The sequence below is a fragment of the Haemaphysalis longicornis genome, unplaced genomic scaffold, assembly GCF_048455015.1.
Source record: "Haemaphysalis longicornis isolate Haplotype H1 unplaced genomic scaffold, Haemaphysalis longicornis Haplotype H1 scaffold_3, whole genome shotgun sequence".
Classification (NCBI taxonomy): domain Eukaryota; kingdom Metazoa; phylum Arthropoda; class Arachnida; order Ixodida; family Ixodidae; genus Haemaphysalis; species Haemaphysalis longicornis.
The window spans coordinates 234,893,124-234,918,062 of record NW_027526335.1 but is presented as its reverse complement, the minus strand read 5'-3'; the positions used below and the strand labels follow the sequence as shown (position 1 = coordinate 234,918,062).

The window sequence follows — 24,939 nt, the reverse complement described above, 5'->3', positions numbered from 1 at the left end:
TGCACAACATACGTGGCAAATGTACCATTACAATGTGCAGCCTGTCTAGTTGTCGATTACAAAGTGCAGCCTGTCTAGTGATGCCAATTTTTTTTTTATCGTATTGCGAGAGACATTACTAAATTTCAAACTCCAGAAATCTTCTTTTGCTTACTTGCCAATGCATTTGCCAAAAAATGCAACAGAAATTGAAGAGTTTGCTGTGCAGTCATAAGACATACCAACTGGAGGAAGCATAACCGAAGTAAATTGGTTTCAAAACTTGTTCACTATTCTGCTAAAGAGTCTGAATAGAAAAACTTACCTACCAGATATTTACATGGATGGGAAACAGCAATGATAGTTTTAATACATGTTGGCGATACTTAATTTCGTGCTGTCAAAAGTTGCCCGCATTTATTCAAAATTTTTTATTTGCGCAGGCGAAAAATGAAATATCACGATATACATCTATACACGGACCCACAGTTTCAATGCTAACTCGTAAGTATATGCATAAATATATCCACATTTAGACCTCAGTATGTAAAAAGGACGTAAGAAACTGCAGCCAGATTTGAATAAAGTTACCCTGGATGTAACGAACCTCTATGTTACGAATTCCTGGATCTAACGAAGTTTCCCAAATTCCCCATTGCTAGCTCAAATAAAGCCCATGAGTTTGGGACCCCTATAGTACAAAGACGTTGCGACGGTTAACCCTATGTAGCTCAGTAGTCATTGTTTTCTGCAGTTTTTGAAACATCGGCTGTAGATATGCTGATTAGTCATTGTTCCTGCACTTTTTGTGAAACTTCAGCTGGCGAAATGCTTGAAGTTAGATACATTCGCCCACAATGCAAACTAGTTTCTTTCCACATGTCAGGTAGGAGAATAAGCCTACAGTCAACATGTGCAAACCGTTATTCTTCCACTCAAAGCAGTGTACCTGCTAATCAATTTTCTTTTGTTGGCCTTTATTTAGCAGACATATGTGAAAATGCATTTGGCTGAAAGCAATTTCCTGTTATTATGTGGCCAACTGGCATGTCTTCGAAGACCCAGCATTGGCCTTCCTTTACATTGAATAGTTTTATATATTTTATTATCAAAATAGGTACAATCGAACCGACTTATAACAATATCAGTTATAACAATATATATTGGATATAACAATGAACATTTGTGGTACCACCAACCTTGTTTAATGCTATACGTTAAAATGAAACGCTTATTACAATTGTCATTTTCCTTATTATTGGTTATAACAATTGAGCCTGACAGTATGAGCCTATGTAACATATAGTACTTGGAGATTTGTGAAAGATCATGGGTGCATTGTGTCAGACCAAGCATGACATAAGTTGCGGTGTCTTCCATCTTTCCAACGCTCACACTAAGAAAACGTTTGTGCTATGTATGAAGCCATGCTGCCCCTGAAGGAAGAGACCTCCTGACTGCCTCTCCAATCTGCTGCTGTCAGCTGGCCCCGGCAATAAGAGAGGCATAGGGCAGCCATTCAACACTGTCCAGATTAAAATTGAGCCAGTGGGGTAAAGGCCACTGTCGATTACCGATGTTAAAAAGCAGAAAAATACGCTACTTTAGTAACACGCAATCTGTCAATCGAAAAAAAGAAACGTTCAAGAATTCAATGCGGATAGTTCCTGCTATGTGAAAAACGGTGGTCTTTCCTAAGGGCCGTGTGGTCCAGGCACATGCATGCCTAAGTCTGGGTGGTCGGCCGTACACTTACATTTCTGTTTTGTAAATATTGGGTGGAAACCGCTACAGGCTTACAAAAGTAACTTTTTCTGTTGAATCCTGTTAAAACAATCACAGGTTGTAACATAGGTTTTTTGCGACAACTAAATATTGTTATACGTGGGTTAGACTGTACATGTAAACCCAACGTTGATATGTTTAGTTTCAAAGTGAGTTTTTTCTATGCAATAGATTTTAAATCTGTTGTTTTATATTGCTCAGAAATAGATGAGCTGGCCTTTCAAATGCTTTCCATGTGTGTTGGTGCAAAGTGATGTCTCATGGCAGCCCCGCAATGGTCATAAGTGGCTCTGCACCCTGAGGGAACGTGACTGCCACCTTAGTGGTTTTGAACACAGTTAACCTGGATATACCGAACCTCTATGTAACGAATTCATGGATCTAAAAAAGTTTTTCAATTTCCCATTGCCAGCCCCATTAAAGCCGATGTCTTTGGGACCTCTACATAGCTAAGGCGTTGCGACGGTTAACCTTATTGTAACGAACTTGCTAAGCTGATGAGTCATTGTTTTTGCACTTTTCCTGGAAAATCGGCTGGCTAAAACCTCCAATTTAGATACATTCGCCCTCTCCGCAAACTACAAACTACAAGCAGCTGGTGCAAATCACGCTAATTTCATGGTGAAATAAATCCTTGAATGGTGCGTTCCCCGCCACAGATGCCTATCATTTTGACTTCGTTCCTGCTTCATTCACGCGGGCCTTAACTCGAAACCTGTATTTAACGAAAACCTGGATGTAACAAAAAATTGGGAATTTTTTCAACTTCATTATATCCAGGTTTAACTGCAACTTTCTGTGCACTGACCTGCTTTTCCTAAGTCGTGACATATGTTTCACCTTTTGGTATTTCAGAAAGTACACCACTGTATGATCTCATTCTTCATACCATAACTTGCATGAAATTTAGGCTGCCCTTATTTATAAACGAATTAATCAGATGCGTGCCTCATTTATGATGTAAAATAGACGGTGCCTATTTTTGCGTACATAACTTGTGCTACCTTTTGAATTTTTTCATGTGAAAATTCACTTCTGCTTGAGCTAGTGAAATTATCGTCAGAAACAGAAGCATAATTCCTGCATGAAGCTATAAAGATTTTTTTTTTGTGATATTACAAGTGTATTGTGTAGTTTTAGTGTGCTGCTTGATTTTGCCACTGCAGGCAGGTTTGTATGAAATTTACACTATAAAACGGTTTTGCAAGGTTCTTTGCACAGTTTTAATTGTAAATCTGAGTGGTGATACAGCTCCATTGCTATGTAAATTTTGAGCTACAAACACATACATAATCGAACACGTCCCAAAAAGGACCTACCAGTACCTTTCTGGAAAATTCCAAAAATGTCCGAGGAAGGTCTAAATCTGGGACATCCCCGACTGGTCTTTTTTGTATGACTCCAGATGCTTTTGGAAACTATGCGAGATGTCCCTAAGAATTCCCCAACTCCCAGGTGGGAGATTCGTAGCACTTACCTAGGATGTATGTGCGTTATCTGGGACTACATTCCAGCAAGAGTGCTTGGTTTCGGCACTGCTGTGCTTCCGTTCTGTTCAGCAGTCACGCTGACATAGAAAAAAAAACAAGCGACATGTCTGCTGCAGTATGTCTATATTCCTCCTTACCTCTTTTTAGAATCATCCATCATGCAACAAAGTAAAAGCTGCGTGGCCTCCTAAAAAGAGCGCAAATTCTCTCATGGCCACAAAGCGGAGGGGTTCATTTTGCCATGTGCTTTGCCGACAAGGCAACGCTCTATCACGCATATATGTGCAGCTTTTTTATTACACTGTCTGCTTAAAGGTGTCAGAGATGCACCTGGAACCAAAATGTTTTAGGGGCACCACGGGAACATAAAGGAATCGTACGACCACACAATGATAGGGTGCTGTACAATATTTTAAGACACTGCATGCATGCTTTTGAGACAGCCACTGACACTAACAGAAGGGTACACCAGATCATGTTTTTCAGGACCAGCGGTGCTCCGTGTAATCTACGCCATCTGGGTTTGGCAGCAGGCTACGGATCAGGGTGGTCACACAGGTAGGGAGCAGGCTCCTTCTCGTTGTTGTGGCCCTATGAGCCCGCATGAGCTCCTGCTTTCGGTCTTTATACGTGTTCGTGTTGAAGTACCCCTTGTCCCGGAGGCGCCAAAAGAATGCCCGGTACAGGGGGTAACGGCGCGTCATGTTGTCCTCGCTGGGGAGGTGTGGCCTTGGAAGGCGGTGTTGGTACTGCTGCATGATGCACGGCTGCTGCAGGCAGTGCGAGCACCGGGCGGGTTCCACCTGCATGCCCGAACGCCCTCAGTCGGTGCTGTCTTGGCTAAGGACTTGTGGGCTTACGCAGAAAGCACCAAGACCTATTTTTGCCCCTTTTGGAAGGGAAGTGCTCTGCCAGGGGATGAAGCCTCTCCTGAGAAAAAGAAACTTCATGTCCACCTCTCTCAGAATAAAGCGGAAAATAATGTGGGGAACTGACTTGCCCCAGAAAACCTATGGCAGGTTTGAAGGAAATAAACAAAGAGCCCGAAAAGCCAGAAACCTTTTTGAAGGAAAACCAATTTGAAAATAAAAACAATTTGCAATAGACAAGAGCAGAACAAAATAAGCTAGTAGAAACAGCAGCAGCATAAATGAGCCGAAATTGTGGAATTCGTGGAAATGTGAAATGTGGGAACGATGATGGTAATTATGGTTCGTGTTTAATGGCGCAAGGCCAGCAAGGGCAAACAGCGCCAGGGAAGAAGTTATTCATCGGTTGATGAGACCGTAAATGCAAAAACCTGGGAGTAAAAGTACAAATTACGCAAAACAAAAGACAATGTAGATGGCTGCTGTATAGGTACACGATGATTACATGTGATATGACAAGAGATGCAGAAATTTTTCCTCAGATAAACACTTAAGAACACGTTGACTAGAAAACATTGGTTCGTCGACTAAAAGGTATGATGGGTGCATTAGAATGTGTCATCTGTATAATTCAGGCAAATGTTTGTGTCGTGTTGTGTTAAGTGCCTTTGCATGTGATTAGTACGTGGACTACGGATAGGTCCCTTCCACACCTGCTACACATGGGTCGCGAAGATCCAGTGTGCAGGTGGGAGTGCGTTGAATGTGTGGCCTATCCGCAGCCCAGGCAGGGCGACTTCAGTGTATCTGTTGTGTAATTCAGTTATGTAGCGTCCCAATTGTGGTTTTATTACGTGTAGTTAGTTGTCTGTCTGTTGACTCCAGTGTAATTGCCATGTGCTACGAAGCTGTCTTCTGATGTATGTCTGCAGGACGGTGTAAGGTACTGTTGCTACGTCAACTGTAGTCATGACAGCAGCAGCACGAGCCATTTCATCAGCGGTCTCATTAGCAGGGATTCCACAGTGGCCTGGTAACCAGCATATAGTTATTTCAAGGCTTGAGCCATATGTCATCATTAGAACCTTTAAACGAACATTGATCACATAGTTTTTAGACGACCTTTCTGATAACAGTGCCTGCACAACGGTTAGCGTATCTGCGTACGCAATGGACTTGTGTTTGATGAGGTGATTTGAAACGAGTAAGATGCCATATGCTTCTGCCGTGTAAATACGGCTATAAAAATCCATTGTTTTACTAACGCTAAAATTTGGTCCGTGCGCTGCACAAGAGACAGTAGAAGCAGTTTTCGACGCGTCACTGAAGAATTCTGCGCACCTGTACTTGTCCGGCACGAACAGGAAGTGCTGCAGAATTGCACTCGTGAGTATCCTATTTTTTTCTAGATGCATGAATGACCGGTCGCATAATATAGGACGAATATGCCCGGGTGGGATAAAGTTATGAAGGAGTGCTTTGTGCGCGTCTGAAAGGGGGACATTGAGTGCAGAAGCCTCCTCCCTCACTCTGCGAAAGAAAGGTAAGGAGATAGATAGCGTGTTTAAAAAGAGTTGTATCGTTCATGATAGCAGTAAAAGGATGGTTGGTGAGAGACGCGATCTTAGATGCATACGGCAAGTCAACGTGCTCCCGCTGATGCCCTATGCACCATTTGTCACTCTCGACAGCGCTAGGGCGGAAAGCGCCGCATTAGAGGCGAAGGCCAAGATGCAGCTCTAGGGCAAGCATGTTCAGTGCTGTCTCTGTCGCCGGCCGATACACGACACTGCCACTGTCAAGCCGAGACCCTATAAGGCAGTCAAACGGGGCTGCAGGAGTTGTTAGTCGGCCCCATGAGATTGGTTCGAGAGAACCTTAAGAATGTTTATTGTTTTTAAGCATTTGCATTTCAGCTCTTTCATATGCGGAATGAATGTAAGCTTTTCATCGAATAAAATACCTGAAAACTTGTGCTCCTTGTTCACAGGAGTCGACACGCCATTAAGAGTGATATCGGGGTGTGGGTGGACCCCACGCTTCCTGGAGAACACAAAACATGAGCTGTTTCCAGGATTCAGTTTAAAACCATTCTTGTCTGCCCAGCCGGCAAGTTTTTTGACAGCAAGCTGGACTTTACGTTCACAGATTGACATCTCACATGATTTAAAGAATATCTGGACGTCGTCTACATGCATGAAACAAGAGATTGCAGGTGGGAATACCTTTCCAAAAGACTTCTTCTTAACTATGAAAAGAGTGTGCAGCTCAAGACTCCACCTTGTGGGACGCAATTTTCTCGCACATGAACCACTGACCATGCAGAACCAACTATGACGCGAAAGGCTCTTTCTTACAAGCAGCTAGCAAGGGTCTTAAACATATTAACTGAAACACCGAATAACTTGAGATCACTGAGGCTCTAACAACGCCAAGCGGTGTAATAGGCCTCTTCGATATGGAAAACCACAGTTAAACAAAACAGTTTGTGAAATAAGGCGTCCTTGATGTATGACTGCAGTGCTACAAGTTGATCGCTGGTAGATCTTCCCACCCTGAAGCCTGCCTGGCAGCCCTCGAGAAGACCGTTCTGCTCCAAAAAGTATACGAGCCACTGGTTTATCAACCTCTCGAGGAGCTTGCACAGGTAGCTCGTCAGGGCTATGGGAAGGTAACTTGAGGGGGACGATGGGTCCTTTCCCTCCGTCAAGAAAGCCTATACTATGGCCTCTTTTTAAGAGCTTGGAATGTGCCCTGAAAGCCCTATGTTATTGTATGGATGTAGGAGTGTATCAAGTGTGTCTGCGGATAGCTGTTTTATCATTGTATATGTGATGTTGTCTGGGCCTGGAGCTGAGGGTTTACATGTGCTCAGAGCACCCCTCAGATCATGAAGCGAAAACTCGGAGGTACAGGCAGTGGTTCATCTGTCATTGTCATGTAAAGGCTTCTTTTCCGCCGAAAGTTTGTGTGTCAGGAATGTTTTTGTGTACTGTGCTGAGCTGAACACGTGTTGGAAGTGTTGTGCGAGTGTGTCAGCCTGGTCTTCAAGTGTGTCTCCTGTTGTGCTGACCAGAGGCAGGCTGTGTGTTTGTTGTCTTTTGAATTTGCGTATTCGTGCCCATACCTTCGTGTGTCTGTGTAGGAGTTTATTGATATAATGAATGAGCGCCAACTATCTGGTTTTGCCTCCGGGCGCACACGTTTTCCTAACGCCTTGGCCCGTTTGAACAAAATGAAGTTACCCCACGTGGGGTACCGACGAAGGACAGCCCACGCCTTGTTCTGGGCCTCTCGCGCCCGCCTACAGTCCTCATTCCACCACCGCCTTTTCATGTTAGAAAGAACGAGGGCAAGGGCGTTACTGCGGCTTCTTGTCATTACTTGACAAAGAATTTCAATCTTTTGTCCGCTAGCAGATTGTGTAACTTCTTGGATGGGGAACTTCATCGCGTGCCACACTGTTTAAAGGTGTCAATTGGTTGCCACTCCCATGCATAACCCTTGTTATCTGTTCTTAAGGTAGTACGGTTTTTATGTATAAATACGTACTTTCTTCCTAATAAAATTTCAGTGGCGAGTTCAGAGCTGTGCATCGTCCCCTCTTCTTTTTGTCCCTGTGTTTCTTGCACTGTTTTTCAGCATGAATCCGAATCTGCACCGACTAGCGCAGCTTGCCATCTGACTGCTGAGAATGACTTCGTATCCACTACTCGATGCAAAGAAGATGATGACCTCTTCGATGCAAAAGACGATGATTACGATCACCAAACTGTGCAACTAAACAATGATACTAAAATTAGCCCTGTGTCTGGCGATGCTCACCTCTAAGAGCTTCGCCATTCAAGTCTTGCACGTGAGTGCAAGCTTCCCTGAATTTCCTCCTGCGTTGACCTCAGGCACCGACAGGGCTGGTCGAACGCTTGCTGTCTAGCAGTCCAATGCTCATGCGATCATCGTCTTCAGTAGTGGATGAAGCGTAGCTAAGCACGTTAACATATACACAGTACGAAGCAGGGTGAAAATGCATCAGAGGTCTCTGCTACAGCAAGCGAGCCTGGTCGTACGACTTGGTGAGGGGATGGACGAAATGATAAGTGGACTCGTTCTTGACAACCGATGAGTCCTTCATGCCTGACAGGGTTGTCGCCACGAGAAGCATTGTTGCCCGAGGCTCCATGCAAAGAAGCATGCACCCCGTCTTTCGACCCTGTGCTGCTGCACAAAGCCCCGTCGCATGACGGAAGTCCTCCAAGTGCAGCAGCTTTCATGGCCAAGAGCGGCCAGTCAGGGGCGGGGCATGCTTCACACAAAGCACGCACACGGAGGGCAATCTCAATCGCCTGTGCATGCATGCATGATCCAAGGCAGCAGTAGTGCCTCCTTTCAGCTCATGCTCGCGCTACACTGACGACAATGGGCCTCATGCAGCGCACAATCGAAAATGGTATTGACAAACGGGTTCGTTGGTAATAACCACTGTGCACTCTTTTCAGATAACTGCAAGTTTGGCGAGTGCGGTGCATATCGGGAAGCTCAGTAGTGTACCGCGACACTGAACAAAAGACAGAAGGAAGACGCAGCTGCCATATTTTCTAGTGCTTTGCATTGTACCTACAAAGTTTTTTCACATCCTTTAAAGTGTTTAAACTGCACACATGAATAAAAGCGTCACCCAGCACATCCGTGCTTAACGTTCCCACCACTGTTGTAGCTAGTGTGCTCCCTTTTATTGCAGAAAAATGGCTCACCGACTGAGTGAACTCCAAATCCCCAAAATTGCCTTCACAGTTGTTTGCTAAGCATGTACACTCTGGTGAAGTCATTCGAAGATATACTGGCACAGTTCAATTTGTTTTCCATTAGTGCAGTGAAAAGATGCAGCCGGTTTCAGTGACAGTGTCGCTGCTCGAGACGTACCTTGGGGCCTTCGCAAAATAAATCCTTGTAGCATACAGGGAAAGTGACATGACACTATTCCAGAAAGAATTCCTGCCGTCTAGTTGAAATAATGGCAGATTGCTTAGGGTGATGTGTGGTTGCGTTTCCCCGCCACTCACCTGACCAAATGCGCCGCCTTGTGCTTGTTGAGGGGGCTGGAGACCTGAAAAAATACCGGCACTGTCAGCGCTGCAGAACAGTGCACCTGCCTGGTTGTGGGAAACCCAAGCAGCCCAGAGCAATGTAAAGCTGAGGGCCCTGTCAGTGCAACAGAGTTCGGCCAGATATCTTCCCACCAGCCAGTGCAGCTCTGCAGGAGGTTCGTGTGCTATACCTTGGGTGTACTGGCCTGCCTGCTGCAGCTCTGCTCAGTGGGCCACCTGCAGCTGTCGCACCAAGAACACCAGGGCCAGCTGCTGTGCACAGCCACCCCATGAATCTCAAGGTGGGCCAGCAGCAGTCATTAAGCGCAGGAGGGGGCCAGGGAAGTCGCAACAGGACACCTGCCCTCTGGCAGCTTTGTTATCCACAACACGTGGCCATACACACACACAGGGACGCCGCAACTTGCAGGGGAGGGGTCCAAAGTCCACCCAAGTATGTTTGTGTGCTGGCTCGGCCCCCTCCTGTTTCCTGCTCTACTGAACTTTTTTGCCCAATTTTTGATTTCCACGTCCTCGAAATTTAACTCCTTCTAAGGTCGGATAGCAGCCGATTTTACGCTGATAACACTCACAAAACTCGAAAACAGCCACGGGTTTCTGAGTCGACACGCTGATGCCGGTCTGCTTGCCGGCTGCCGGCACAACGGTTGAGGATCAAAGGAACCGTGTACCAAGCCTGCAGTCTCAGATTGTGTGTGTGTGTGTATTAGAGAGAGAGAGCAGGACTAAGATTGAGGTGACTAAGCTTGGCGAGGCGGTAGACAATAGCTAGGCAGGGTGGTCCTCGCCGCGGGACCTATCACCAGGCTCCAAGTCAGAAACGGAGACCGGCTTGCCACGCTAGGCGGGCGAAGCCAAAGTTACTAGTTTATTCTAGTAGCACTGGGTGAAACAAGGACTTGTCCTAAGTGGAGGCGTCAAACGAGATGCACCTGGTATTGTTTGGTTAGGATTGCTACCAGAAAAGCTGGAAGGGGTCCGGTGTGCTTTCCCGGTTGGAGCAGCACTTCGTGTGCGCGCCTGCACCGAAAGGGGCGACGGACAAGGTTACCTCCTGGAGCGGCAACGGCGGTGGCAGAAAGACACACTCCTGCGATGGATGCCCAATTAGCTTCCGACAGTGGAAAAGGAGTGCTCTACATCAGCGTAAAAACCACGTGAACGGCTTATTAGGAAAATGCACGCAGCAGCATGCGTGGTTTCGCGAACAGATATGCCGGGGCAGGGGCTTACAACAGCTCTTATCAATTTTAGTTTCGCGCTGTTTTACACCTTTCTCTCCTCTCTTTCATGTGAAGTCTTTCTCAAACAAGCAAGAGTGTTGTGTGCATGTCGTAGGTTGGGTGCTGACATTCAGGCGACACGTGCCAGCTCTCTCGGGAGGACGAAACAGGGTGGGTCAACGTAAAATGTGTATGGAGGGTGTAAGTTCGGGCGCCTCACCAAATTAAAACCGCCACGCAGTCAGGTATCGGCCGTTTTGCTGAGCGTGTTTCCATCAATTGTGTTTATTTTAAAGGCAGCCGGGCTGACTGAAGAACGAGGGGCGCTAGAAAGCTTTGCGGCAGCTTTTTGATGTTCACCACGCTTTTGTGCTTTATTCGTGAGCAGGCCTGGAGAAGACCTAAACAAACGCGTCCGACACCACAACGTCGTCACAAGCAATGTATGCTAGCTCTTAAAGGAGAGTTTCCTCTCGTTCGTATTAGGAAACCGGCACAGGGGGACCACTGACTGTGCAACTACCGCGATTACCGCCATGGGAGTCCCCTCGGCGGACAGAAGCTGTGTGTTCAAGGGGTTCCATTCGGTCCATGTATGACACTGGCAACTCGGTGGCTGGGATGTATCAATGGGTAGTCGGCCATGCTTTGTAATGCGCACGACGTAGGCGTTGACAAAGCAAGGATTTTTGTCAGCGCGGAACCCAATCATTAGCGTGCACGCTATGAACACTACTTTAGTACGGGCCACCCGAAAACAGGGTCATGAGCGATGACGGTTTTTCCAGGAAATTTTTATTGGTTTTATTTGTGTTTTCCGGAACATCTTCGAGTTTCCATATGAGTGTGAGAGAGGTGGGTCGTGTGACCATTTTGCCCCCATCTAATTATGTTTGCCACTGTAGCCAATCAGTGGCCTATTGTGGGTGGAGGTTTGGTTGTAAATCCGAGGAGCTTGATGTTTTCTGGAGTAAAAGGAGCCTTGCTCGATGCAGGCGTTGCCCGTGCTCTTTACTGTGAACTGTTCCATTAGTCTAAAGTTGTAAATCCTTGTAAATAAATTGTAGATTTGTACATTTTGCTTCTTGAATTAGCCAACCGCTTGCTCTGTGACATCAACCACGAGCGAGCTAGTAATCCTTTCATCTGATCGTCTCTTCAATCACCGACCGACCGATCCCCTATAGGGTCGCATGGAATTTAGGTAAACGGATGCAGCGGCAAGTGTAATGCGGGGGCACGAAAGGTTTGTACGTGGTCCAGGGCCTTGAGTTTAATTAAATGGAGTGGGCACTAAAGGATTCCGCGGCCGCGTTCAACACCACTGTTAAGGTATAGTAGTTGTAATGCTTACCCTGCTCTGTCGAACTGACAAGAACCGTGTGCGTGTGTGTGTGTGTTTATTGTGGGTAAGTAGTTTTGCAGTGCGCCCTAAATGTGTCTCCCTTCTGAGCGTAGTGCTGCAGAGAGGGAAACTTTTGCTTTTCTGAATGAACCGCATTGTTTGTGGACATCTCCTGTAGTAGGGTACCACGAAACGACGGTAGATAAAAAGGCCGTGCCGCAGCTCCCCGAGTGCATTCTCAACCTTATTCTCACCCTGATGCATTATAAATATGCAGATAACCAAGCTCAGCTTGCATGAAGCTCCAGTAGTCTGTGCGCTCAGAAGGCACAACAGCGACCAGTCCTGCTAATAAACCGGGAGGCAGCGCTCACAGCAGACAGTACCATTCTCTACAATTTTTATTCGGTAATACTGTTTAGACTTGCTCTTTTTGTAATAAAAACTGTCACTCATCATCATCATCATCACCAGCCTATCTACGCCCACTGCAGAGCAAAGGACTCTCCCATTATTCTCCAATTATCTTGGTCGTGTACTAACTGCGAAGAATTTATCACCGCAAAATTCTGGAACCGATATGCCCATCGAACTTTCTGCCGTCCCCTACCACGCTTGCCTTCTCTATAGCATCCACTCTCTTACCCTTAATGACCAACGGTTATCTTACCTTCGAATTAAATGCCCTGCCCATGTCCATTTCTGCTTAATTTATACTAATATGTCCTTAACACGCATCTGTTCCTGACCCACTCCACTCTCTTCTTGTCCTTTATTGTTACAGCTATCAACTTCCGTTGCATTGCTTGCTGAGGCGTCCTCAATTTATGTTGAATCCTCTTAGTGAGCCTCCATGTTTCTCCCCCTAGGTAAGTACCGGTAACACGCAGATGTCATACACTTTCTTCTTCAGGGACAATGGAAGGCTACCATTCATTATCTGGGAATGCCTGCCGAATGCATTCCACCCTATTTTTATCCTTCTAATTATCTCTGCCTCGTGGTTGGAATTCGGGATCACAACTAGGCCTAAGTAGATATATTCGCATAGCACCTCTACTGCCTCGCCACCTATCTCAAATCGCTGTGCTGTGGCGAGGCTGTTGAATGGTTTCTCATAATCTATGAAGGCTATATATAGGATTTCAGTATACTCCGCGCACTTCTCCATCACCTGATTGGTCGTGTGAATATGGTCCATTTTTGAATAGCCTTTACAAAACCGTGCTTGTTCTTTCGGTTTACTGAAATCTAAGGTGGCAGAAATTCTGTTGGCGATTAGCTTGGTAAGTACCCTGTATACGAGTGACAGTAAGCTGATCCGTCATTTTCAAGTCATTCATGTCCCCTTTCTTATAGATTAGGATGATTTTCGTGTCCTTCCAAAATTCCGATGCACTCGCGGTGACCAGGCATTGCTTGTACAGGTTTGCTATGTTTACTAGTACAATTTGCCGGCCATTCCTCAAGAGGTTGTGGGGATGTGCTAGATCCCCTTTCCTCCTCCCGTGAGCGAGGCGTTGAAACGCGGCGTCACCTCGCGGCATCAACTGTCCCCCGCCACTGTCGCTCCTCCTCGCCCGGGAACCTGTCTCCTCTCCCCAGCACCTTTATAAGCACGGCACGTGCACTTCGTGTCTCTCTCTCGCTCTTGGATCGGGCGCTGGGAAAGGAGATGGAGTATAGAGTGTAGGGAATGCGGGGAACGCGGCTCGCCCTCACCCTCGCCGCCAGCGGTCCGGACCGAGGCCCCAGACCCCAATCGGACGCGTGAGGTAGGCTACTCCAACCTCACCGGCAGCCCCCGTGTAGCCTCAGCCGTCGCGGCCCGCTTGTGGCTCGGCCTTGAGGCGCGCGTTGATACAGTGTAGTTCTTAACCCTGCCTTGGTGTTTATTATGCGCTGTACAAGTCGGCCAATAAATCTCCTGGATCGTCCTGGCCCTTTGGAGCCTGTCGTCGCCTTTGTCAGTGAGTCGAACCGGTCGCGGCGTCTCCCTCGTGGACGCCGCGAAACTCTCTCGGGCATTTTGGATGGGTCATTTCCGGGCGTGGGGAAACACTCTGTATCCCACTTAGACCTGCACGGGCCCATCTAGCCCAAAAGGTCGGCTGTTATCTGATCTTCACCAGTTGCTTTGCCCCCTTTAATTTCTTTCAAAGCCTTCCTTACTTCTTCTGTCATTATTGGTGGGATGTGTATGTACTCTGAACTACATTCTCGTTCGGCATTATCCTGGATGTCCCGGTTACTATAGAACTCCTGCATATAGAATTCCTATAGAACTCCTCGGCTATTATGACTATTTTATTCCTATTTCTGTGACATTGCCTGGCTTGTCTTTAAGTGCATACATCTGATTTTTCCTCACGCCTAAACGACTCTTCACTGCTTTCATACTGCCTCCATTCTATAGAGCATATTCGATCCACTCCATATTATACTTCCGTATGTCATGTTTTACGCCTATTGATTAACTTCGAAAGCTCCCCTAGTTCTATTCTGTCAGCTGCAAATTGTCATGGTTTGGCATTTCCTAATTAGATTTTTCATCTCTTGGGAACGTTTACCACTATCCTGTCTAGCCGTCGTGTTCCGGACTTATACTGTACACTCCGTGATCATGCGCGTAAGATAGTCGCTGGCTTCCTGTGTCGTAAATTCTGCGTCCTCGATAAGAGCTGAATATCGGTTGTGCAGCATAATCCTGAATTCAACTTTACGTCTTACTGTTAGCTCATTGGGGGGGCGAAAATCCGACTGCCACCTGCTAGTGGTTGCCAGCTGGCTGGGCAAAGGCGGTTTTGGCTGCCTAGCTTTGGTCAGTTGCCAACGGCAGCGGTGGGTGGGTGCCAGGTCTCACCGGGGGATGCAACACCCCAAGGGAGTGGCAGCGACTCCCTGGAACTGTATGGGCCAGTTCCTTGCCCCAGAGCCGATGCTGGACGCGGAGGCAGGCCCGGACAGCCTGGGTGGCTACCGAGGTTGGCTCTGGGAACTTGGCTTAAAAGCGGTGAAAAAGGATCTCTTATTAAGGGTCCGCCGCAGTCACCCCACGAGGGCACGACTGCTCGCTGCCCACACGAAGGTTCCTGGACAACAGGATCCAGGGCCTTCGATAGGTGCTCATGATGGCCAATATCTCTGGCCTTTAGTAGCGACCAGTCTAGGAGGCGCGCACTTGCTAGGACCGAGGAAAGAGGGATTGGCTCACTTCTTAGGGAAGCTTCTCGTCCTCAGTATCGGGAGTAGGGCTGGTCGTACTCTATAAGGATTACTCCTACCACCTGATGATTGCTGCCCGTATGGGGGGTTCCCTGGTGGGTGAGTGGTTGGCATAGGAGCACATAAGAGGTCCACCGAAACCCTATAAGTCACATAGGCCTTCCTATGGAGATAGGTGATTCAAGTGCACATAGGATCGACGGATGCATACAGGGTACAGTTTACCCCGTCTGTCGGACAGTTTGCTTTACCAGTATCCGAAACCGTTGAGACGAGGGGGATTAGTACCTATGTAGGCTGGGCAGGTGTCTCTTGAGTACTCGGGGGACCTGGTGGGTGTTAGCCGGGGGGCTGGTCGTGAAAAGGGTCCAGAGATTAGGTGTCGTCACTCCGTCGCGGGTTCTCCCTGTTCTTCGCTGTCGGAGCTCAGATAGTTGGAACCTATAGTGGGGTCCACTGAATTCCAATTGGAATAGTCTGACGCCCATCCTGAGTTTTCAGGCCTATTTTAGGAGTCAGACATCTAAGGATTAGAATGAAAACCTCGCTGCCCCATTCCCACCCACTTTCCCATAACCCATTCCTTATTACCATCATCCGCATCCCTCATCCCAACCTTTCCGGCTACCGTCCCAGGGGAGATCAGGGGAGTCTCCCCGGGCCCGCTATCCTGGCTGTGGTGTCGCTGTGTAGCATTTTTCCCTTTTATTTTCCACTTCGGTGGGTTTTTCCTTCTCTTCGAAACTCTAGTTGACTTCGGTCAAGTTTGTTTATTTTTAATTGGCGTCACCCGTGATACGTATGTGGTACGGGTTGGGCTTTTATTTTATATTATAGCCCTTTTAGCTTTATGTTAACTCATTGATCGGCTTCTTACCTACTAGCTTGTTACGGCGCCTCCTCCAATCTATCCTGTTTCAAGATCTTACCATGAGGTGATCACTACACCTTACCCTTCCGAGCACTACTACATCCTGCACGACGCCAGGGGCATCACATAATATGAAGCCTATTTCATTTTTCTGTTCCCCATTCGGGCTCCTCCGTGCATGACTCATGCATGTTAAACTACAAGCCTACTCGGTCCAGTAGAGCAGTTTCTGAACTAAAGCAGTCAGAAAGAAGGAGCAGAGGATAATTTCACATGGTTAAAAAAAGGGGCTTTTCTCTCGAGCGAAATTTAGATTTGAGGAGCTTACAGAAATTGTAGTGTGCAAAAAAAATATTATTTCGCTCCAGACCACCCCCCCCCCCCCAACGTGTGATGTGGACACGTGGTGACCTGGAAACACACTCTCTGGGCACCTATTACTTCAACTGTGTTGCATAAACGCACTAGCAAGTGCTAGTGCGTTTAGCTATGCAGTGAATACCAGCAGCGCCCACTTTGGTGCAGCAGTGGAACAAGCCTAGCCAGTGGCTTCACAGTTTCAAGCCAGGGCTGACGGGCACTCACTGTGCACAGAAGGCCAGAGTGCTCCTTCCCAAGCGGGACCGAGCAAGCAACAAGGCAACTGCGGTGTGGCTGCTGGAGGGACCGTGAAGAGGAGGAACGTGCTCACCTTGCATGGGGGCAGCTTCACCCACGGGTCCCGGCAGAGGGGCAACTGCAGGGGGGGCACGCGGCTCCAGGGCCAGCCTGCCAAGAGGGACCAATGCAGTAAAAACCTGATGCAGTATGCTCTATGCAGTAAAAACCTGCAGTAGGCAAGCTGAACAGGTGCAACAGGACACCACTGCACACTGTCAATTTGATAGGAGGCTCCTGTCACATTGGCAATGGGAACAAACCACCTGAGGGCAATAATGTGTGCAGCGCTTTCAACCATGCCTGTTCTAGGAAGACAAAGACGAGCTTGGATGAGGAATGTGCAAATATTCAAATATCTGATTCCCATTATTTTGCATTCAATTCGATTCTATTCACAGTTGGTATTCAATGTGATTTGAAATATATGAACCTCCCAAAATAAAAAAAAGTATCCAGATAGTGTCTCAACAGCAGTCGAAAAGATTTTAAGTTGAGTCTTATAACAATACTGTTTATAACAATATGTCGGATATAACAATGAACAACCAGGGCACCATTCACCTTTGTATGCGTTCTATAGCAAAATAAACCACTTATTACAATGCTCCAATGTCGTCACATCAGATATAACGATTGAATCCGGTTACTGCTCGCACCGAAAATGCAAGCTGCCGCCGGCTGCATGCGCCACGATGCGCCTCGCATCACGTCCACCCCTCAGAAAATGAGTCAACTGCTCCGCTTATGCGGAAGCATAGGAGGAGGAAAGCCGTTTTTCTTCTGAACGCCCCTCGCAGTGCCGCCACTTTAGCCTCGTGTATGCGCCCGCTCGCGTGCTCTGTTGTGTCACGTGCGTGCTTCTTTGAGTTGGGATGGATGCCTCTTCAACTGCCCCCGTTTTTCTGCGGAAGGGATGTCAGGGCCAATGTTTTGGAAATGTTAAAATGCCTCACTGATGAGGAGACCTTTGTGCGGAAACGTGCTGTGGACAGCGGTGAGAGTGATGACGCCATTGCGCAGCCTACTCGGATAACGTCCTCGCAGAAGGCCCAACGCATGATACACTCCCTCAGGGACTTCGTATCCGCCAAGGACCTTTCGCTCCGGTAGGTGAAGCACGTATAGATAATCTTGAAAAAGATGTGCACCAGCTTCACGTGCACTAAACAAAGCTGACCGAATATGGCATCTTTCTTGCAAATAAGTAGGAGTGAGACCTTGCTTCCCAGTGAATAAAATGTTTCGAGCTCTGTTCGGTCTTCATTTCGCAACCCACGTATAACATTTATCTGTTATAAAAATGAGATTTGCTCAGCACTTGGATATTATTACAGTGGACTTGACTCTACACCGCAAAGGGTTGCAACCTTCACAAAGGTCGTATCGGCATTCATTCATCGTTGCCGGCGAGCAGCAACGTGTACGTGGTGAGCATGGTATCACAACAAAATGCAAAAATTATTCTAATAGAAACCACCCAAATTAATGGTGAACAACCCTGAATAACGCTTACACTGCGAAATGAAAAAAAGGAATACTTAAGAAAACAAAACCAAAGCCTCATAGAAACTACATTATTAATCTTATGACGAATGTCGCACCAACTGGACGCTTGCTCATCCGAATTGCGAAACTGCAAGTTTTCGCCACAATAACAAGCTAAAACGAGCGGGAGATGCTAAAGCGAGCGGGAGGTAGCAAGTTGCCCCTTGTAGAGATTTTTAAAAAGAGCGAACATATGTGAACTGCGCGTGCAGCCGCTCCCTGCAAGGTGCTGCCCCTGCAGGCAAAGATCGCACTTATGACGGTCACATTCATCACCTTGTTAGTCATGCTATTGGTCAAATAAGACCCAAGCCACATATTGCCGCTTGCCCAAGCACACCTGCCTAAGCCGCTAGGAAAATTAATTTAGCCGGCACCCATGGTACAAGAATACAACACAAAGCAGGCATGATGCACCCTGACAGATGAGGCAGGCACGTACTCGCACGCAGTAACAATCCAAGCCCACACCAACAATCCAATCGTGGTGGGTTGGCAAAGCTGAACCCACCACGCTCATGGAAGTTGCAGCTTCCGCGTGTCAATAAGTAGCCCGTTGTCTTTAGCACATTCACTGTGGTCATGTGTGCTCATACCGACCATACTGGAGTTATAAATTAGCAACCGATTTTTCGAGCCAAGATGGTCTTGAATATTTGAAGCAAACATTGCATAAGCTTGCTCAGGATGTCCGTTTCGCACATGGAGCAAGTTCCGCTGCAGCCGTATTTTCATGAGTTGCTTCGTTGTAAACTTAAACTTCAGCAACTGCAGTAAGAGCGGTTGAACACCCATTTACCATTGTCTTGAAGCAAACAGTATGACTGTTGTCCATGCAGCCGTTGTCAGGGCTATCAGCTGTCGTCCACGTGTTGGAGTCGTGCAAAGCGAGTGCAACTCTAGAGGCTACCGTAGCCCTGATAGAGCCGTGTCAAGGGTCACAACTGTTGGTTAGCATGAGAAGTGCTACGTGAAAAGTCTTGCAAAAAATTTCACAAACTTAGACTGTATGCAACTTTAGTGAAGCAACACTGCGAACGCCAATATTGACAACTACCCCACTCGTAAACCACCCCAAGTGGCATTAGGACTTATCTTCTGAATTTCAAACAGCCACTAAACACAGTCGGTGAATCAGCCAAGCATTGCATATGTTTTGAAGAAAACGGCAGTGACCGATGCGAAATGGGGTGCCCTAGACCAGAACACAGCCAGAAGGTTTGTGCTCAATTTGCAACCGCACCCGAATGTGCAAGATCGTGGTTTCAAAGAGCTGCTTGAAGGGGACGTTCCTAGATATCATCAGCTGCCCTCAAGAACGACCCTGTCTCAGACACTGGTGCCCAAGTTGCACGCCGACATAAGGAAGACAGTTCAGCCATACTTGGCCGGGGTTTCTGAGCACAGACTGGAATTACTTTGATTTACAACCGACAGTTGGACATTCCAAGCTAACGAGAGCTATATTAGCCTCCCGTGCCACTACTTGCATCAGACTTTCAAGTTTGTACAACTTGGACTGTTTCGGTTCCCAGGCAACCATGGTGCCATGTTATCGGAACAGACTCGTGGCTACAACAAGCCATGGGGACGGTGTATTTTTACTTGTGCTTGCCGCCTTAGAAATTCAGTGCGATATTGAATCTGTTTGGTGCACGATTACCGTAAATGCTCATTCTTCATTCACTGTAGGTGCATTTTATCTACCCCCAAACTAGGACGACAATACAGTCCAGTCGTTGAATGAAATTATCTCGAAAGTTCCAAGCCAAACATTCATTCTTGCTGGTGATTTTAATCTGCCAGACTTAGAATGACATGATGGAATATATGTAAGAGGTACTGGGTGCCCCGTAAACATAGAAATGAGAAATATAATTCACAACTATGGCCTTACCTAGTTTGTTAGCTACCCAACTAGAAATAATAGCATTCAGAGCCTTGTCTTCACAAATTCACCCAGTTTGGTGAATAATGTCAATGTTATTCCAGGAATCAGCGACCATATGGCTGCTCTTGCAAAATCAAAAAACAAAGTAAAAGCCCCTCAAATAGAGCAACAAGAAAGATTTTCTATTCAATAGGGGTGACTACACTATGATAGTCGAAAAGCTAGAAGACCATTTGCCTGTGTTTGAATGCCTAGCGGAAAGCTATAGTGTGAAATATTTATGGCTTAACTTTAGGACAAGGTGTTAGCCCTCGCAGTTCAGTATGCACCTGCGAAATAAGCAGGAAAGCTTAGTAAATGCAAAAAGCCATGGATGACGTCTACTATTTCGAGATCAATCACGAAAAGGTGACGCCTTTTGGGTAAAGTAAAAAAATCTGGATGCCGCGACCACGTAAAGAATTACAAGCATTCATGGAGAAGTATAAGTCAAGTGTGGAAAGCACAAAAATGAAATATTTCGAAGGGTTGAGCATTAAAACGAAAACTAATTCAAAGTCTTTCTGGAATTATATCAAAGGATGTGGATGTGATCATGTTGGTGTGGGCGAACTAAACATTAGTAACATGATTGTAGTTGATGAGGAAGCAAAACCAATTATTTAAATACCTATTTCAAATCCGCGTTTTTGCCGTGTTTTTTTCCCTTCCCAACCGCACGTTTCAACTCATGCCAACGGTAGAACTGAGTGTTAGAAGTATATGTTCCCTTCTAGAAAACCAAGATGAATCCAAAGGAGTTGCTCCTGATGGAACCTCTCCTGGTATTCTAAAGCGATGGGCTGCCAATTTCCCTTTGTCTTTATATAATTTACTCAATATCCCTTTTAACGGGAACTTTATCTGAAGACTGGAAAATTTCTCATGTTGTTCCGGTTCATAAGGGTGTCTCAAAAAAGATGTAACAAAATACCGACCCATTATATTATAGTCAGTGTCGTGCAGAATTTTCGAGCACATTCAAGCAAATATTGACCAATCATACTGCTAATAATGTACTGATACATGAGCAGCACGGTTTTAGCAAAGGTTTTTTTTCGCACGAAGCAACTTATCGAGTGCTTCCACGAGCTGGCTTCCGTCGTCGATGAAGGTGGGCAAACATATTGTGCGTTTTTAGATTTTAGAAACGCCTTCAATATCGTGTCGCACTCCCTTCTCCTCGCTAAACCACAGATTCAAAATTTCTGCCAGAATGTGCTCACTGGGATAACCAATTACTTGTTGGACAGGCGTCAACGCATGTTTTAAATAGGAAGTGTTCATCCCAAGTTAATGTTTCACCAGGCTTGCCCAAAGGCTCTATCCTTGGACCGCTCTTATTTCTTGTTTTGGTAAATGACATTTCTGTGGGTATTTCGTCGCGCATGCATGTTTGCCGACGATTGTGTTTTATATCGACAGGTTCAGAAGGATGGTGATGGTGCTTCTTCGCAGGACGATTATGGGGCGGTGCCAGAAGTGGTGACTTTCAATCCTAAAGAGTGTGTTCATGTGAGATAGATGAGTCACGTGATATCATGATAATGCCGCGAATAAAAAAGAACACAAAGAAAACAACTGCTGCTTTGGAGAGCTCGATGAAGAGATAGCAGCTTTCGAAGTGCGAGGCAGTGAACTGGCCGGGTATTGCTTAACCACAGGACAGGCGCCTGGAGAGGAGCGCACTGAGAACGCGCAAGGAGAGGACACCTTGCTGCTTCCTATTAGCTCTGATCATCATCATCAATTAATTACCCTTAGAGGCCCTGTCTTGTGCATATTACATAAGGGGGGGGGCAGAAACGAGAGCTTCCGATGGTCATGATAAAACAAGGGGAAAACACAGGGGCAATATCAAAGCCCCGTAAACACGACAACAGCAAGAACAATAAGACTACATAAACATGACAACAGCAATAACAGGAGGATTGCACAAAGCGGGGGAAGCGAAAAACATGAAAGCGTATACATGTTCGGAGAAACAAAAGAAAAAACAAGACAGGAGGAAAAACAAATGGAACACCAAAGAGAAAGATCGGGCCACATGTAAAGCAGAGAAGCGGTTTGGGGGGATAAACAAGAAGGGACTCATCCCAGCAGCCGTTTGACTGCATGGGTAACAATGGCTTAAGAAAAATAAAACGAAGTAACAATGGGGTAACAATGGCTTAAGAAAAATAAACTAGGGAGAAAATACATCAGATTTAACATCATTCATGAAAAGGTGAGCCAGAAGTATGGAGGGCACAAAAGCAAAGTTGGCGCACAACAGGCTTGTAGTGATCCCTTCAGTAGTTTGAGCACATGTAGTCACAAGAGGAAATAAGGAGGACACGACACATGACTCAGTTGATGTTGAGGTTCTCGAACGAATATTGATTGAGACTGATGCGCCTGCAGCCCTGTGCGCTGACAGGAGTATCATCCGGCCCGAAAGGTTTAGAGCTTGTCCAGTAGAAATGCATATGACTATTGAGAATTTACTTGTCCCGCAAACGTGCACAGCCACGTAAGAAGCTTTATGACAACCTAGAGGGGCGGCCTCAGACTGAGCTCGGGGATGTTGATGACGAGCTAGAACTAGAGAAGTTTGACAGGGAGGCCATGCAAGGGCGAGTGATTCCAGGCAGAAGTACGTTCGGAGCTGCGGATAAACAAGCGCAGGGACACCGCTGTAAGGAAAACTCTGTAAATAATCAAAAGAAACAGCTGTGCAGGAAACAGCTGTGCAGTAGCCCGCGTGCAAAAGACAAGAGGAATAGCAGATTGAAAGGAGGTCTGTTTCTAAACGTTGCCCAGTAAGCAGACAGGCTTACTGGGCAACGTTTAAAACAACGACAGGCCGAATAAGCAGACAGCGCGATAAGATGAAGCAGGGTGAGAAAAACGCCCACAGTGAGCACGGAAGGACAGGTAGCTCACGGTAGAAAAGAGGTGATGTGCTAAAAGGCTGGCGAGCTAGAACGAGTCACGGAAATGCGCTCTGTTGCATAGTACGAGGTGATCTTGCAAGGGTTGGTGGCCTAAAGCAAGCATTCAGCCAGGCTATGTGCCAGAGGCCCACGAGAGAGGGTAACAAAGTTCGCTGTCAAAGGCGAGACGACAGTGTAGCAAAGGCTGCTAAATTCTTGAGGCGGAAGAAGGTAAAGATGAAGGCAAAGGTCAACAAACGTGAGAGTAAAGACAGAGTTGACGTGGACAGAAATAGGACCCATAATGGTGACAAATAGGTTGTGGGTTGTGGTAGAGCATATTTATGAGTATGATAAAAAAGGCAAGCTTGGTGCAAATGTATAATGGGGATATGAATAAGTTAGGGACGAAGTTTGGATTGCGAAATAGGGGTGTTGAGCATTAGGTCACTGAAGTGTGATATTGGTGAGGTTAGAGCAGATTTTGAGTGTTGGTGTAAGTGCATGAAGTGTAGCAATGAATGAGGTAGCCGAATGGAAAGACAAAATTAGTGTAAGGGTATGAACAGTATAGATATAAATGGAGTTGCTTGATACTGCAGATTGAGTAGAGGGAGGAGAAAAAAATGTTGTCGAATTAGACATTAGGAAACGAGTTGTCGAATTAGAGATCATGGAAGTGTTTGATTGCAGTGATGTGTTAGAGAACATTTTAGGTATCGCGGGTTTGAGAAAGTGAGGTGTTGGCAACAGAAGTGGTAAAAGTTGTGTGAACACAACAGGGATGTTGTGTTCTGTGAGCAGGACTGAACTACAAAGAAGTGATAAAAAGTGAAAGTGAAATGAAAGCGGAGTGAAGTGTGACCTTAGAAGTGAACAGGGGTTGTGGAACAAGAGGACGTGGGCGACCAAGATAAAGCAGTTTTCTGAGAAAAAACTCTTAGAGCGGGGGGTAACTGTATGTGCCAGGGCACCCAGTGAGAGGGGATGCATCAAAACCTCCTAAAAAAGGGAAAAGAAGAACAAAGAGACGAAAATTTCAAATGCGCGCCAGGAACGCACCAATGAAGGAACGGCGCGCCGAAACCCCGAGGCATGATGGTCAAACATTATAGCGCACTGGTCAGCCCATTAGAGAACGCCGCGCAGGGGACTAGTGGCGTGACGACCATATATGGATATGAAAAGGCAAGGAGCCCATGAGAGTGCGCTGCGATCAAGTCCAGAGGAGTTAAAAGCCGGGCGCACAAAAAGAAGAGGGGGCCAAGAAACCAGGAGGAAGAGGGACCACGTGAGCTTCAAGGAACAAGCCAGCGGGGCGTGGCCAGGCCAGTGACTGCCTATCAAGCCTGGGTGGGAGCGGGCCGACTTCGCATCGGCTGCGGCCCCAGTGGCGGCGGTTGGGCGCCTGCGGCCAACGTCCACGTCGGGGTAGTGGGTGGTGGTTGCGGGCACATCCTCACCAACCATCACCCACTACCCCGAGGACTGCCACAGGAGGCTCAGGTCCTCATCCACAAGGCACGTGCGGGGGCCACACTGACAAAAGAGGTGCTCACCAAATGGCAGGACAACAACCGATGAAGGCCCAGGGCAACCGACGAAGACTGTGATGACGGCGACTAGGAATAGGGTCCCATAGTGTGCTGTTCCACATGCACCATAAAAGTGTGCCCAACAGTGAACCACTTGCGGTGGGTGTGCCCTGGCTACCGGGAAATCCGTGCTCAGTAGTTGCCACTACACAACAGCACCCTGCACCAATGGACCACCCACAACAACAGCCGCAACACACTGCTCTCCCTGTGGGCGCTCGCTCACGAGGCAGGCATTGTTCGCCGCATGTGATTGTGATTGTACAGCATGTACACGCATGTGTGAGTGCACTTCTTTCTTTCCTTTCTATCTCCTCTCCTACACCCCTTTTCCACCCTATTAGGCCAAAGTATCATTCTTCAATAAACAGACATTTCATTCATTCATTCATTCATTCATTC

The 24,939-nt window shown here is 46.8% G+C and overlaps 1 protein-coding gene across 1 annotated transcript in view; it reads right to left on the bottom strand.

The window, feature by feature from the left end:
- Positions 1-1,012: 1,012 nt before the first annotated feature.
- Positions 1,013-24,939, bottom strand: part of LOC144176063 (uncharacterized) — a 174,703-nt gene continuing 150,776 nt past the window's right edge. Inside the window, exons 11-13 of the mRNA XM_077705188.1 lie at positions 16,584-16,660; positions 9,184-9,227; positions 1,013-4,057 (exon numbers count right to left, since the gene is read on the bottom strand). Of these exons, the coding sequence (XP_077561314.1) occupies positions 3,737-4,057; positions 9,184-9,227; positions 16,584-16,660 (442 nt within the window). The 3' untranslated portion in view covers positions 1,013-3,736. The remainder of the gene's footprint in view (positions 4,058-9,183; positions 9,228-16,583; positions 16,661-24,939) is intronic.